We start from the raw sequence: 13,400 nt of genomic DNA on the forward strand, positions 1-13,400 counted from the left end.
CACAGATCCAGTAGCCAGGTGTTCGTTTACTGTTCATGTTCCAGACCCTGGCTTGGAGAATACAGTTTTAAAGTGGTTTGAGGACAGTTTAGGAAATAATGTTGGATGAGACAGTGACAACGAAACTGAAGGTGAATTGTCATTCAGAATAGAAATAGTGCAAAAGTGAAGACAAATTTGTTTTTCCGCCTGTATATTCCTTGAATGAAACAAGTGATCACAGTGAGGAAGACAAATGTGGAGAGACTGTATCTTTAGCAAAAGGTTCCGCTAAAAATACACACATGTTCACAAAAAACACAACATGTTGAATGCCTACATATAGGATGTTCATATTCACAGAACATGTACATTAATATGTTCTGCAGAAATGATTAGCAATTCAGTAACCTCAGTTCAGTATGTGTCCTGCTGCCTAGTAGGCACAAGGTCACCATGGGCCATGATAACTTGTCCCTGTATGATGGCATCGACAAGTATAAGGTCCAAATGACATCCTGTGGTATAGCCATCAATACTGCAGTCACCTGGTTCCAAAGTGCATTTGTGGTGGTTGGCATTGATTCACAGCACTACACCTGTTGTTTCACCATATACCCACACATTTTTGATTGTGTGACAAGTCTGGTGATCTGGTTGGCCAGGGCAAAAGGCTGACATACTGCGACACCAAGAAGGTGTGTGTTCATGCAGCGACATGTGGTTGTGCATTGTCTTGCTGAAAAATGGCATCTGGGATGATGTGCAGAAAGAGTGTGGCTACAGGTTGCAGGATGTCATTCATGTATGTCACACTGGTCACAGTGCCCTGGATATACACCAACTGGGATTTGTTGGTTTTACCCAATAGCAGCCCACACCATAACGCCTTGAGCTTGTGTTTTATGTCTTATGCAAATACAATCACTGATGCCACTCTTCCCGTCTGCAGCGAACCAAAATACAGTCATAATTTTGCAAACAAACAGAACCTGTATTCATTTGGAGACACTATCTGATGTCATTCCTGTCCCCAGTGATTATGATCCATACACCATTGCTGTCTAGCATGTTTATGCACATTCGTCAATGGTAGGCGGAGAAGTGGATGATGCGCATGTGACCCATGCCATTATAAACGGTGACGTACTGTCACCCCTGTTCCACTGTGCCGCCAGAGTTGAGGATGATGCAGATCTGTCCTGCAATGCCATTCAAATGAGGTGTCTTATCTTCTCAGGGGCTTGTCTGGGTGATGCAACCTGACCCACCTCGCCATGTTTTACAGCCTTCTGTGAACCATTCTCCACACACTCATTGTACTGCCGAAATTCTTTCTTCCACATGAGCAACAATTTCCTGGATGGACGCATCACATTTTCTCATGCCAATAACGTGTCACCTTTCAGACTCACTGATTTGACAGTATGGTTTGCGCATATGTATGTGAGGCATCCTGCACGTCTTCTCAAGTCACACTGATCCATTACCTTCGTTTTATAGTGACTATGAGAGCTGCAGGCACATTTTACCAGTAGGTGGTGTTGCGCTGCAATATCGATGTTGACCTCCATCCCAGGGCCGACAGGGTTCAAATGCTAATCATTTTTGTAGAACATACTAATGTACATGTCCTGTGAATATGAACATCCTATCTCTAGCCATTCAAGGTGTCCTTTTTCTTCTGAACGTGAGCATATTACATCGAAACAAATATTGCTGGTTGCTGAAGCCTCTTCCAACAATGGCCAATGGCATTACTTTTCTGCATGCTGGACACGAGTGGGGTGAATGCCTTTGTCCTTCACAATTCCTACAAAAGATAATTCTCAGGTGAGCCACTTTCATTTTTTGAAGAAGTTTGTGAACTCGTTGGTGACATCACCGATATAAAGTGAGTCAACAACTATCACATACCCCATGAACTTCGTGCATCCATTCACTGTGTTTTGAGTGTAGTTGAACCAAAAGTAGAAGTAGTCATAGAATTACTGGAACAACGCAAAACATGCTCCACCTGTGACCCATAAAAGAAGAGAAAAATGCCTTACAGTTGCCATTGTTGCAAGAAGGCAATCTAACTTGAACACTCTACCAAAATTACCAGCAAGTGTAAAGAAAACCTCCAAGAAGGAAAGTAAAAACCTAAAAATTACTAGTGTAATTTTGACTGTTTTATGGAAACTGGTGTTTCTATTACGACATGTATAATGAACAATAAAAATATAAGAAAATTAAAATGGAGAGTGCAGGGTATGAGAGTTTCTATAGCATCATCATCATCATCATCATCATCATCATCATCATCATCATCATCATCATCATTATGTAATATGTTCATTTTATGCAGTTTTCTGTTTAAATGCCTTTAAAAAAAAACTTCAAAATTTATTTCAATATTTTTTTTGTGTGGTATTAATGTAACCTTTTACATAGAAAACTGAACAGCTTTACTGAAGTTGCTGAATGCAATTTTTCATGGCTATTAAACATAGCTGTCTGTCAGACCACTCCTGGGACAGATTGTGACATAAACTGACATGGTAAGCTAAGGGATAAACTCATCATGTCGGCCCCAGTCCCTGACAATATGCTTGTGCCCAACGCCAGATAGAAAATCAGTTCTATGAACAAACAAACTGAAACTGTCTCATTTTTTTTAGGGCTTATTCACAGAATGTCAGCTTCAAAGAAATCAAAATGTTATGAGGAGATAATGAAAACAGCTGCCGATGGTGTTTTAGCTGGAAAATTCTGTATCAGGGAACAGCAGGGAACTTTTCTGTGCCTAAAAGCTCATTATGAGAATGCGTTACTGTTCTTAAAAGAGGGGAATGTACGACAGTGGCACCTCCTTGGGACAGATTTAAAAACAGTTTCACTGACAAATTGGCAAATGAGCTAATCAAACATCTTAAGTATTTAGACAACTGTTTTTTTGGCCATAAACAAAACACAGTTTTCAAAATTATGATTTAGCAGAATATTTGAAGTTGCGACATCAAATCAATAGGAACAAGAAAACTGCAGGCAACAAATTTTTTTCAAGGTTTCATGAAACAGCATTTCGAATTTTCCTAACATTGTGCTTAATCTGCTGGCCTTCAAAGAGGATATAGTTTCGACAGAGAGCAAATGAGTGCTTTTTATGCCAAGTTGGAGGAACTAACAGGCAAATTCTCGTTCCCACCAAGCAGAATATATGGTTGTGATGAAACAGGACACTAGAAAAGTTTTAACTGTTAAGGGTAAAAAGAAGGTCAGTAAACTCACTTCAGGTGAACGCGGACGAAATATTGCAAAAATGGTTTGTATCAACACGATATGATGTAACAAGCATCTGTGCGCAATTTGTATATGGACATGGCTTTTTTCACAATGCGCTTTATGTTTTTAAATGTTTTAGCGATGACAAACTTTTTATTATGTGCTGATCTTTATCCATTGGGCATCTTGTGCGTGAGGTTTATCATAAAATTAACATGTTTTACAAAATAAGATTTTAAGACCTGAAGATAACAGCAAAGTCTGCTGAAACGGTTGTGTTCAATAAAGAAACATTTTAATCCATCTTGCCTCTTGAATGGTTTGTACTACTCACAAATATCTACAAGTTTTGCTATTTGCCAGGAAACACCACATTCATATGCTTAGTTTGCCACTACACACTGCACATAAGCTCCAGTCATATGACTGTACAGTGACGAGGCCTTTCAAAAGTGAATTCAATGCAGCACATGAGGTCTGGATGAGAAAATATGGGATGTTGGGGCTGAAGATAACTCATAAGGATATTTGTGGATTGGTTTCCCCTGCTTTCTCCAAAATATGCATGATGCAGCTAGAAAAGCAGGATTCCAATACACTGGCACCTGTCCACTAAATAAAAATATTTTCACAGATTTGGATTTCATCCCATCATCTAACACCAGACACACCTCGGCTGTTGATGAATCTGATCAGCTTCTCACAGCACTGCAAGTGGGTAATAGCCGTATAGACTGAACCCTTCCAAAGGCTATCGATACAGCTGTACCTTCTACTTCCAAAGACTTCAAAAATGCCAAATGATTCTAATGGAGCAAGTAAAAAGGGACATACACAGAACCTACCAAAATGAAAGTTCAACTTTATTAACGATGATGAAGGTAACAATGGAAGAGCATAGGTACTTTGTATACACTGCAAAAAATGAGTCATGATTTGTTATTTTAACATCGGTATTGGTATTTAATATTTTTAATATTATGTGTTGTTTTGTTTCTTATACAGTGTGTGTGTGTGTGTGTGTGTGTGTGTGTGTGTGTGTGTGTGTGGGGGGGGGTTTTTTTCCTTTTTTTTTTACTGATACAATGTGTCTGGCATTGGGAACAATTATTTTAAGCATATCTTTTTAAACATTTTAAAATGTAGCTAATTATATTAAAAACTACTTTTTTGTTTCTGTTTTGCTTTACTGTATTATTAATTTCATACATTTTCACCATGGACCAGTCTTATTGCAATTCCTTAATACACTTCTTACAAAAGTGCAACAAGGCTTGTGTGTCTAGCACTGGGGCTACTTACCGTAATCTATGTGACTGTGTCAAGCAGTGCCATACTAATGCTGTATTCAAACATTACAGGATTGTTTTTCCTACTCTATCGCATTATCTTACATTTTTCTATGTTTGCAGCACGCTGCGCATCATCACATGAACTATAAATTGTAAATCACCTTGTCAATTGCACAGTAATCACGTAGATGTATGAGGTTTATTCAAAAAGTAAGGTGACTTCATATTTTTATGAAAAAATATTTATTTATTCATCAATATTCTTCTTGTTCTCTTCAAAGTAATCCCTCCCGGATACAATACACTTGTGCCAATGCTTCTCCCAATCCTCAAAGCACTTCTCATAAGCACTTTTTGGCACAGTCTTGAGTACTTCCAGCGACAGTTTATTTCCTCAATCGTGGAAAATCTTTGTACTTTCATAGGTCTCTTCAGTTTTGGGAACAGGAAAAAGTCGCATGGGGCCAAATACGGTGAATATTGTGGCCAAGGCATGATTGTGTGGTTTTTGGAAAAAAATCTCTCACAAGCAATGATGAATAAGTAGGTGCATTGTCAAGATACAAAATCCATGAATTGTTTTTCCACAATTCTGGACTCTTTTTGTGTATTGCTTCTCACAAATGGCGCATAACGTCAAAGTAATACTCCTTATTGACCGTAAGATCTTGAGGCAAAAATTAATGATGCACTACACCATGGTAATGGGGGAGGGGTTACACTGTGAACAAAACTTTGACATTTGATCAAACTAGGCATGCTTTTCTCAGTCTTGGTTCTCAGGTATGCTTTCATTGCAGCGATTGGTATAAACGTCATAACCGTAAACCCATGTTTCGTAACCAATTATGACCTTTTGAGCAAATCAGGATCATCACTGAAGTCATTCGAGAGCTCCTGAACAATGCTAATGAGACGGTTCTTCTCATCAAAACTGAGAAGTTTTGGAACAAACTCCACTGACCCATGACTCATGCCCAAAACATCCGATAAAATTGCATGACACGAGCCAACCGATATGCCAACATCCTCAGCAACTTCTCTTACGGTAATTCAATGATTTTCCAAAACAATTTTCTTCACATCTGTTGATGTGCAGGGGTGCCCAGAGAGAGGTTTGTCATTGGCATCTTCTCGGCCATCTTGAAAGACATTGTACAGCTTGTAAACTTTTTTTTTTTACTTGGAGCAGATTCACAATATGCCACTGTCAACACTTCAAGTGTTTTAGAGCACTTTATTCCATTTTTCACACAAAATTTGATGCAAATTCTTTGGTCCATTTTTTCTAATAATCGAAAATCACCGAGCACACTAAAACGTGTGTGTGTGTGTGTGTGTGTGTGTGTGTGTGTTAGAGAGAGAGAGAGAGAGAGAGAGAGAGAGAGAGAGAGAGAGAGAGAGCACCATAGCCTACTTTTTGAACAGCCCCTGTATATGTAGATATACTACTACTGCCACTCAATGGTGATACCCTCACGTACATCACATCATCACCAGCAAACAGCCATAAACTGCCATTTAACCTGCCCATCAGGTCATTTATGTGGTCGTATCACACTTACCTGGAGCACTCCTAGGGTTACCCTTGTTTCTGATGAACACTCGCCATAGAGGACAATGTACAGAGTTCTGTTACATAAAAAATCTTTGAGCCACTCACATACGTGGTAACCTAATTCCATATGCTCAGACCTTCATCAACAGTATGCAGTGGACTGCGTCTATTGCTTTCTTGAGATTTAGGAATATGGAATCTGCTTGTTACCCTCCATTCCTTTGATTTGTGGACAGAAGCTTTTCTGACTCATGGAAGTTTTTTGTATCTGAATTCACAATATGTTCAAGAATACTGCAGCATACTGATGTTACTGTTATTGTTCTGTAATTACGCTGGTCTGTTCTTTTAGCTTTCTTATATACAGGAATCTCCTGGGGATTTTAGCAGTCACTAGAGACTTTGCTTTGGGTATGAGATTCAAGATAAATGCAAGCAAGTAAGTGCTAATGCTGTAGAGTACTCTCTGTAAAATCAAATTGGGATTCCATCTGGACCTACTGACTAATTTGATTTCAGCTCTCAGCTGCTTCTCTATGCCATGGATGTCTTTTTCTATGTCCTCTATGCAGGAGTCTGTACAACAGTCAAACAACGGTATGTTTGTACAATTCTCCTGTATGAATGATTTAAGAAATCTGAAATTTAATACTTCAGCTTTTCTTTTGCTGTCTTCTATTGCCAATCTAGGCTGGTCGACATATGACCAGGCAGAAGCCTTCGACCCGCTTAGCGATTTTATGAACGACTTAAGTATTCTCGGGTTCTATGCAAATCTCTCACTAAAGTAAGATGGTGGAAGAGTTGTTAATTTCTACTAATTTTTGCCTGCCAACATTTGCGTGTTCTTTTTTGAACTGAGAGTGCAACAATCTCCGTTTCCACAGCATTTTACAAATTTGATTATTAAACCATGGAGGGTCTTTTCCATCTTTAATCCACTTACTAGGCACTGACATTGTCAATAAGGTCTGGCCTTTTTTATAGCTGCAAGGCTTAAATATTTCCATTACATGTGGGTCATTTAACTAGTTGTTCAAGGCAGTTTTGCAGAAAATGTGGTCACAACATTGTCTGTCTCTGTCCGTCCTTACCACCTGCAGTGACTCCATAGACGTCCAAGTCTATACTCAGTAGATTAAAGTCGTCTCCAAACAATACTGCACGATCTGGGTATTTCCACACTACTGAGCATAGACTTTCCTTGAATGATTCTACAACTGTTATGGTGGAATCAGGTGACCAGCAGAAACATCCAATAATGAACTTGAGAACATCTAGGCCTGCTACTCGCGTCCAGATAACTTCACAGCCAGAATCAAATTTGACCTCAACAGACAATATTTTGATCAACAGCAATGAACACTACTTCCTATGACGTTTACTCTGTTTTTGTGATATATGTTTCAGAGCTTTCTACTTTGGGTTTCGGTCAGCTCCTGGTCCTAGGAATAACTGGAGCATTACAACTTTCCCAGAAGGCAATAATTTCAAGAACTTTGTTAAGAATACTTTGACAATTCACTGTAAAAATTTTGAAACTTAAATTGTCTCTACTTTGAATGTGATCTGATTTCGCAATCTATGTACTGACTGGCGACATTCATCAGAGGCCCTCTAACTACCACCTAGCGTTAAATACCCCATATGCTCTCCACAAGTTCTCTGCTACGTGCGTAGCTGCTTCCTTTGTGCAGTGCACCCCTGACCTCGCTAAGGGGATTCCAACAATTCTCCACCCCATAACGCAGGTACAGAAATCTGCAGCCATGACCATCACAGAATCGATGGAGCCTCTGGTTGAAGCCCTCCACTCAGCTCCAAACCAAAGGACCCCAATCGACTGTGGGTATGATGCTGCAAATTGTTAGCTCTGCTTGCACCCTGTGAGCAAAGCCAGCAGTCTTCATCACTTCCACCACCAACCTGTAGAAGCTGAGGATGTCTTCAGAACCCAGACAGGCATTACTTGTGCCAAAATGAGCTACAATTTGCAGACTGTTGCATCCCACACCCGTGATAGTTGCGGGCAGGGGTTCCCTCACATTTGGGATGAGAACCTCGGCAGAGACACCACAACTTATATTAGAGCTCCTGAGAACTAGTAAATCCTCTTCCCACATGCCTGCTCAGATCCTGCTGAAGGAGTTGCCACCTGCCCACTGAAAGAGTGAATGGGTGTGGCCAGCCTCCAAATTGACACTCTGTCTCAAGAGATGCGCCTGTGTAACAACCAGCCACTCATCCTGTCACCTTGTAGTGAGCACAGATTCCTCCTCTCCCTCCTCCTTAATCTGTTGTTCATGCCATATAGCTGCAGTCTCCCCAGTGTTGATGTCTCTAGCTACCTGGTTCACTGAAAAGGACCTCCCTTTGTCACCAGTGAGGTACATGCCTGTCCCTATATAGTCCGCTACTGCAAGCGCAGAATTAATGTAGGTCTTCCCACACATCACCACCCCTGTTTTCACTGAAAGTGATGGTTTACATTAATTGAATATGCCATAGTGTTTAATTTGACAGTGCTTCCTCTTCCATGATGCTCCTCAGATGTCACCAGAATTCTTATGGCGATCTATCGCTGATGTGCTCAAACTGAAGAGCTTGTTGCATTTGTTGGTTCAAGTGAAGGTACGATTATTGTGAGTGTGGTTTTAATGTAACACATCTGACACCATTTCGACAGCTCAGGCATCCAAGCTGTTAACCGCCACAGCAAACTTTAGTATAATCGATAATAACACTACTACTGTGAATGCCACATCTAACACTGAACAACAGTTCAGGCTTCTCCAGCAGGAACTTCAGTATTTGTGTTTTTCATTTATGGAGTGGAAACCACATTAGACTCATTGTGAAAACTGTCTGTCATATTCAACATTTGTCAGTATAAACCCATGTCGTCTTGTGCTGCAATTTGATTTTGCAGGTCCCTATTCTGCTTCTGTAGGTCCTCTTGCAGGTGTAACAGCTGTCCTATCTAGCTTTGCTTAACATAGCAGTGCAAAGTCACCATTTCACTCTGTACATTGATTGAGGCATAAAGTAATGACAGCATATTTTCTGAATCAGCTATAGAATGCATTACAAAAGGCAAAGCTTGATAATGAGACATTTAGCATAGTGTCCAAAACATGGATTTAGTAAAAATACCAAAACAAAATATATACTATAAAATTAAAGAGAACTAAACATGTAGGTGAAGAGTCAGGATATGTGATGTGCTCAAGGGAGGTTTTGTTGTGAAATTTAAAGTTACCACTAAGTTTTAACTTCACTGTTTATGCCCCCATGAGAATATAAAGAGAAAAACAATAAGATCTACCATTATCAAATTCACTAAAGTACCACTGTCAGCAGTTATAAAGTAGACACATACTGTCCAGCTACAGAGGCACCTGCATGAAATAAATTACTCTGTAAAAATGTAAGCCATACAACCAGATAATGCTGCCTATCATTAACACTGTCTTTCTCTCACACTAAGAATTATCAAACTCACTTTGTAATAATGTACATAGTTGATTTATGCATTAGTTATACATGAAACCTGTATAGACCAATTTTGCACTACAAATATCACTACTGTACAGTATTCATTTCTAACATCTTTCAATTTTTTTCTTACCTTCTTTTGCATGAGCTGCAAGTCTTCCTGCATCCTGTAACTGGATTTTTAGTAACTCCATTGGTGTTGTAATAATTATTTGGCAAAGGCCTGCTAGACCGCCAGCCAGCATCTCACGTCCCAATGGCAATTTCTTTCTGTCAAACCATGAGAATATAACTATAAATTTGAGGTAATCATTAGAGAATGAACAACAAGCAGCAGCTTTGTTAGTGGCAAAACTGTTTACCTAAGCAATCTAATATCATTCATATTTATCAATTATCTTTTCAAATACCATAAAAAATTTACTGTAGAACACTGCTGGGTGCTACTTGGTACTTATGCTTGTAATAAAGGTTCATAACACACTGATAATGTGTAACACAGGAATAACTTGCAAACTTCAGCAACTAATCTTCATCATAATTAACCATAAGCACCATGAACTTCATCATTTTAGGATGATTAAATTATGTTTTAACTTCCATAAACACAAATCTCTTGTAGTAAAGTGAATTCCAAACACAATGACATGACTGGTATATTGTGCACTGTCACACTTCCAAGAAAGGTATACATGAGCAGCATTTAGTCCTAAATGGTTGCAGTTTTCCACAATTTGTGGACATTCCAAAGACGAGGAAGACATCAAATTGCACATATTAATGTGTCTTTAGTTGGTGTTAGCCACAGAGATGAAATAGTAGCTTTTCTGTAATCATCTTTTTCACACTTTCCAAATTGATTTCTACAGAGTGGGGCAGAATTCTTTCACTCAAATGGTGTTGGTAATGTTCCTGTATAGGCTGTATGCAAATGTGTTCTTTAGGGTTCTATTTACAACTACTTCATGAAAAGGCAGTATGCAATATTTCACTATTTCGACTGTAAATTGAATGTTTGTGTGCTGATGATTAATTTGGTAGCAGCAGTTGCAGAGTTCCTCTTCTCTGAGAGTCCAAATGTGTAAAGAATCATAATGACATCAACATTTTGAGTGTGATTATGGAGGGTAAAGAGTCGATTTCTCAAACATTCTATATTGTATTTGGCTAGAGCAAGGTCCCAGTGCTATATTATTGACCACATCACAAAATGTACCTCTCACTTAAAATAAGTTTTAATTATACATTGTTGTGATTGGTTACACAAGTCTGAAATAACAAATGGCTGCAAAATATCCATTGTCTTTTCTACTGATGCATTTTAAAATAAAAACATCAAATTGAAGCTCATCTTGAGGTCAGTAGACAAGATACATTTTTCTTTTATGATTATGATAATTGAGTGGAGCCTGCAATGTGTGATTGTGTGGCCCACCAGAGGTCACAGCTTTTGTGTAAGAAAATTTGATACTCTTCCTATCACTGAAGCAGGAAAAATGTTTCTTCTGGCTCAATTACAACCCACATGCTTCACAGGTCTACGTGTATGAGAAGCATGCTGCAGTTTCTTTCTTTCTTTTAACTTCACAGTGGCATGTTCTTTCAGAATGTTTTCTTATAGTATCTTTACATTTGTTCTTGCACACTATTCCTAGTCTACCCTACTCCACATGTGCCTATGGTAGGTGACACAGTGAATCTTCTACAGAGACGATAGTCTGTTTCTTTTGTGACAACTAGGTATCACCAGAAAGTTCAGCCACTTGTGCAGAACTTACAGGGCACTGCAACAGAGGTTGATTCAAACTGTTAGCCACTCTTGACTGCATGCTCATTTCTCACTTGCTGTCATGTGTGTGTCTCTTCTCTGTCAAACTTAACCAGGTACCTTCATCATAGACTAAGATGTCTGCTTTTTTCGGTCCACTGCAGGTTCCTACTATTGACAAGGTTTTACACTTTCATGACACAAAGCTTCACTGGTCCATGCACAAATGTTCTCTGGCCTGCTCACAGAGGCTTAATATATATTATTGTAGGTGTCTGCAGTCAGTGTCACTTCAGTTTACTTCCTTATTCCTTTTAATTTCTCCTTCGTTTTTCATTGCCTGCTGATCAATAAACTTTTATATCTTCTTCCATTATTGCTCTCATTGCTGCTGATCAATAGCCTTTTACATCTTCTTTCATTACTGTTTTCATCCAAAAACAATTCTTCATGGAAAAAAACTCTTAATTAGATCAATTTGCTCTGTTTGTTGAATGCTAGGAAGAGGCCTGTATGGTGACTCTTGTTTACTGAATTAGTAATTTTATGTAGTACTGTTGCAACAAATTCTATCACTTCAAAAATGTATATTTGTGCCAATCTGTCACGATGCAATGCATGTGAAAGTCAATCACTTATTTTAAAAAAAGTTTTAGCTTTGATAGATGAATATGGAAATGAATGAGAGAAGGTGAAACATGTTTCAGTGTAGCCTTGTACTACTGAAAAGTGCTAAAGGGGTTCACAGAGTTTAATGCCCTCTCTCAATTTAAGAGTTACAGGTGACAATATGTTAAGTCTTCATGCCATATGTCACTGCGGCGAGGTTAGGAGTTTAACCAATGACATTGATACACAATGTGTGGATTAGAAATTCATGTTCATCACAGTCACTGTATGTAACTTAATGAACCCTGTAAAAAGCTGCACCGAGAATTATGCCACTCTACATGAGAGCGCAGAACTAAGACAAGACATGAAGAGTACAAAAAACTACAGGCTACCTAAATAATAATAACAATGAAACAATCTTGCTGACGTTAAAAACCAATTACTCTACTGCTTGCAGTATTCTTACCCTCCTCCTGGAGATAAATGGTGTCTGAAGAAATCATTGGCTGTAAGCTTAATTGCCTTCTCAGGTGTTATTAACAGGATGTTTACTCCTGATCCTGTAATTAGAATATTATTCAAACAGCTAATTTAGTAACAACAACAACAACAACCATATAAAACCATAGACACTGAAAAACTAACTTCTACTGTTCACTCAAAAATCTAAGTATAAGGATTTAACTACGAGTAATCCACTCTATACAATAAAATACCAACAGAATGAGTATTTAACAGTTAATAAATCCTTACTGTATTATTACTACCATCAAATACGAAACTGTTATTCAAAGAAAATGACTAAGTATGTGAAAATAATACAAGTGACTAAAATATTTTCTGATATGGAATTCTGTCTTCTCAATGACTACCAATTTGGAATTACAAAACTAATACCTTCACTGGTGGATGGGGATATGGGGACCATTGCCACAAACACTAACCAACACTAACCATCACCACAATTACTACTACTACTACTACTACTACTACTACTTCAACAATACAGCTACAACTACAATTACAGCTCCTCCAAAGTCACATATTCACTATACTGGCCGTAACTATTTGCTCAGCATAAACAAATGAGTTGCAACACACGAAGACAAAATCTTGGGAAACAAACAATGCTCTCCTTACGTCTGCAATTCCTCACATATTCCCACGTCCTCCCCCTCCCTTTTCCCAAGCAGTGCACAACTAATTGTTCTACTCAAGTATGTCTTATAGAGTGAATGCTTCGAAGTGTTTGTTACTCTCTACAATTTCCAATTGCATGCAGCCTTTTCTGCTGTGCTTTATGATAAAGTAGGGAAAAAAAGCTACGGAGGACTCTGATATAAAACCACACACATGGAAGTACTTTAAGTTCTGGTTTTAGAATCTACGCAGAATCTTATCTGCAATAGGACATCACCAGTCATCATTA

At 38.6% G+C, this 13,400-nt stretch overlaps 1 protein-coding gene across 3 annotated transcripts in view; it reads right to left on the bottom strand.

The window, feature by feature from the left end:
- LOC124555204 (mitochondrial glutamate carrier 1-like) overlaps window positions 1-13,400 on the bottom strand; it is a 179,063-nt gene that overhangs the window by 41,282 nt on the left and 124,381 nt on the right. For all 3 annotated transcript variants that reach the window (XM_047129049.1, XM_047129051.1, XM_047129050.1), the window contains exons 5-6: window positions 12,438-12,531; window positions 9,725-9,861 (exon numbers count right to left, since the gene is read on the bottom strand). In XM_047129049.1, the coding sequence (XP_046985005.1) occupies window positions 9,725-9,861; window positions 12,438-12,531 (231 nt within the window). The remainder of the gene's footprint in view (window positions 1-9,724; window positions 9,862-12,437; window positions 12,532-13,400) is intronic.

The sequence above is a fragment of the Schistocerca americana genome, chromosome X (assembly GCF_021461395.2).
Source record: "Schistocerca americana isolate TAMUIC-IGC-003095 chromosome X, iqSchAmer2.1, whole genome shotgun sequence".
In the NCBI taxonomy this organism is placed as follows: domain Eukaryota; kingdom Metazoa; phylum Arthropoda; class Insecta; order Orthoptera; family Acrididae; genus Schistocerca; species Schistocerca americana.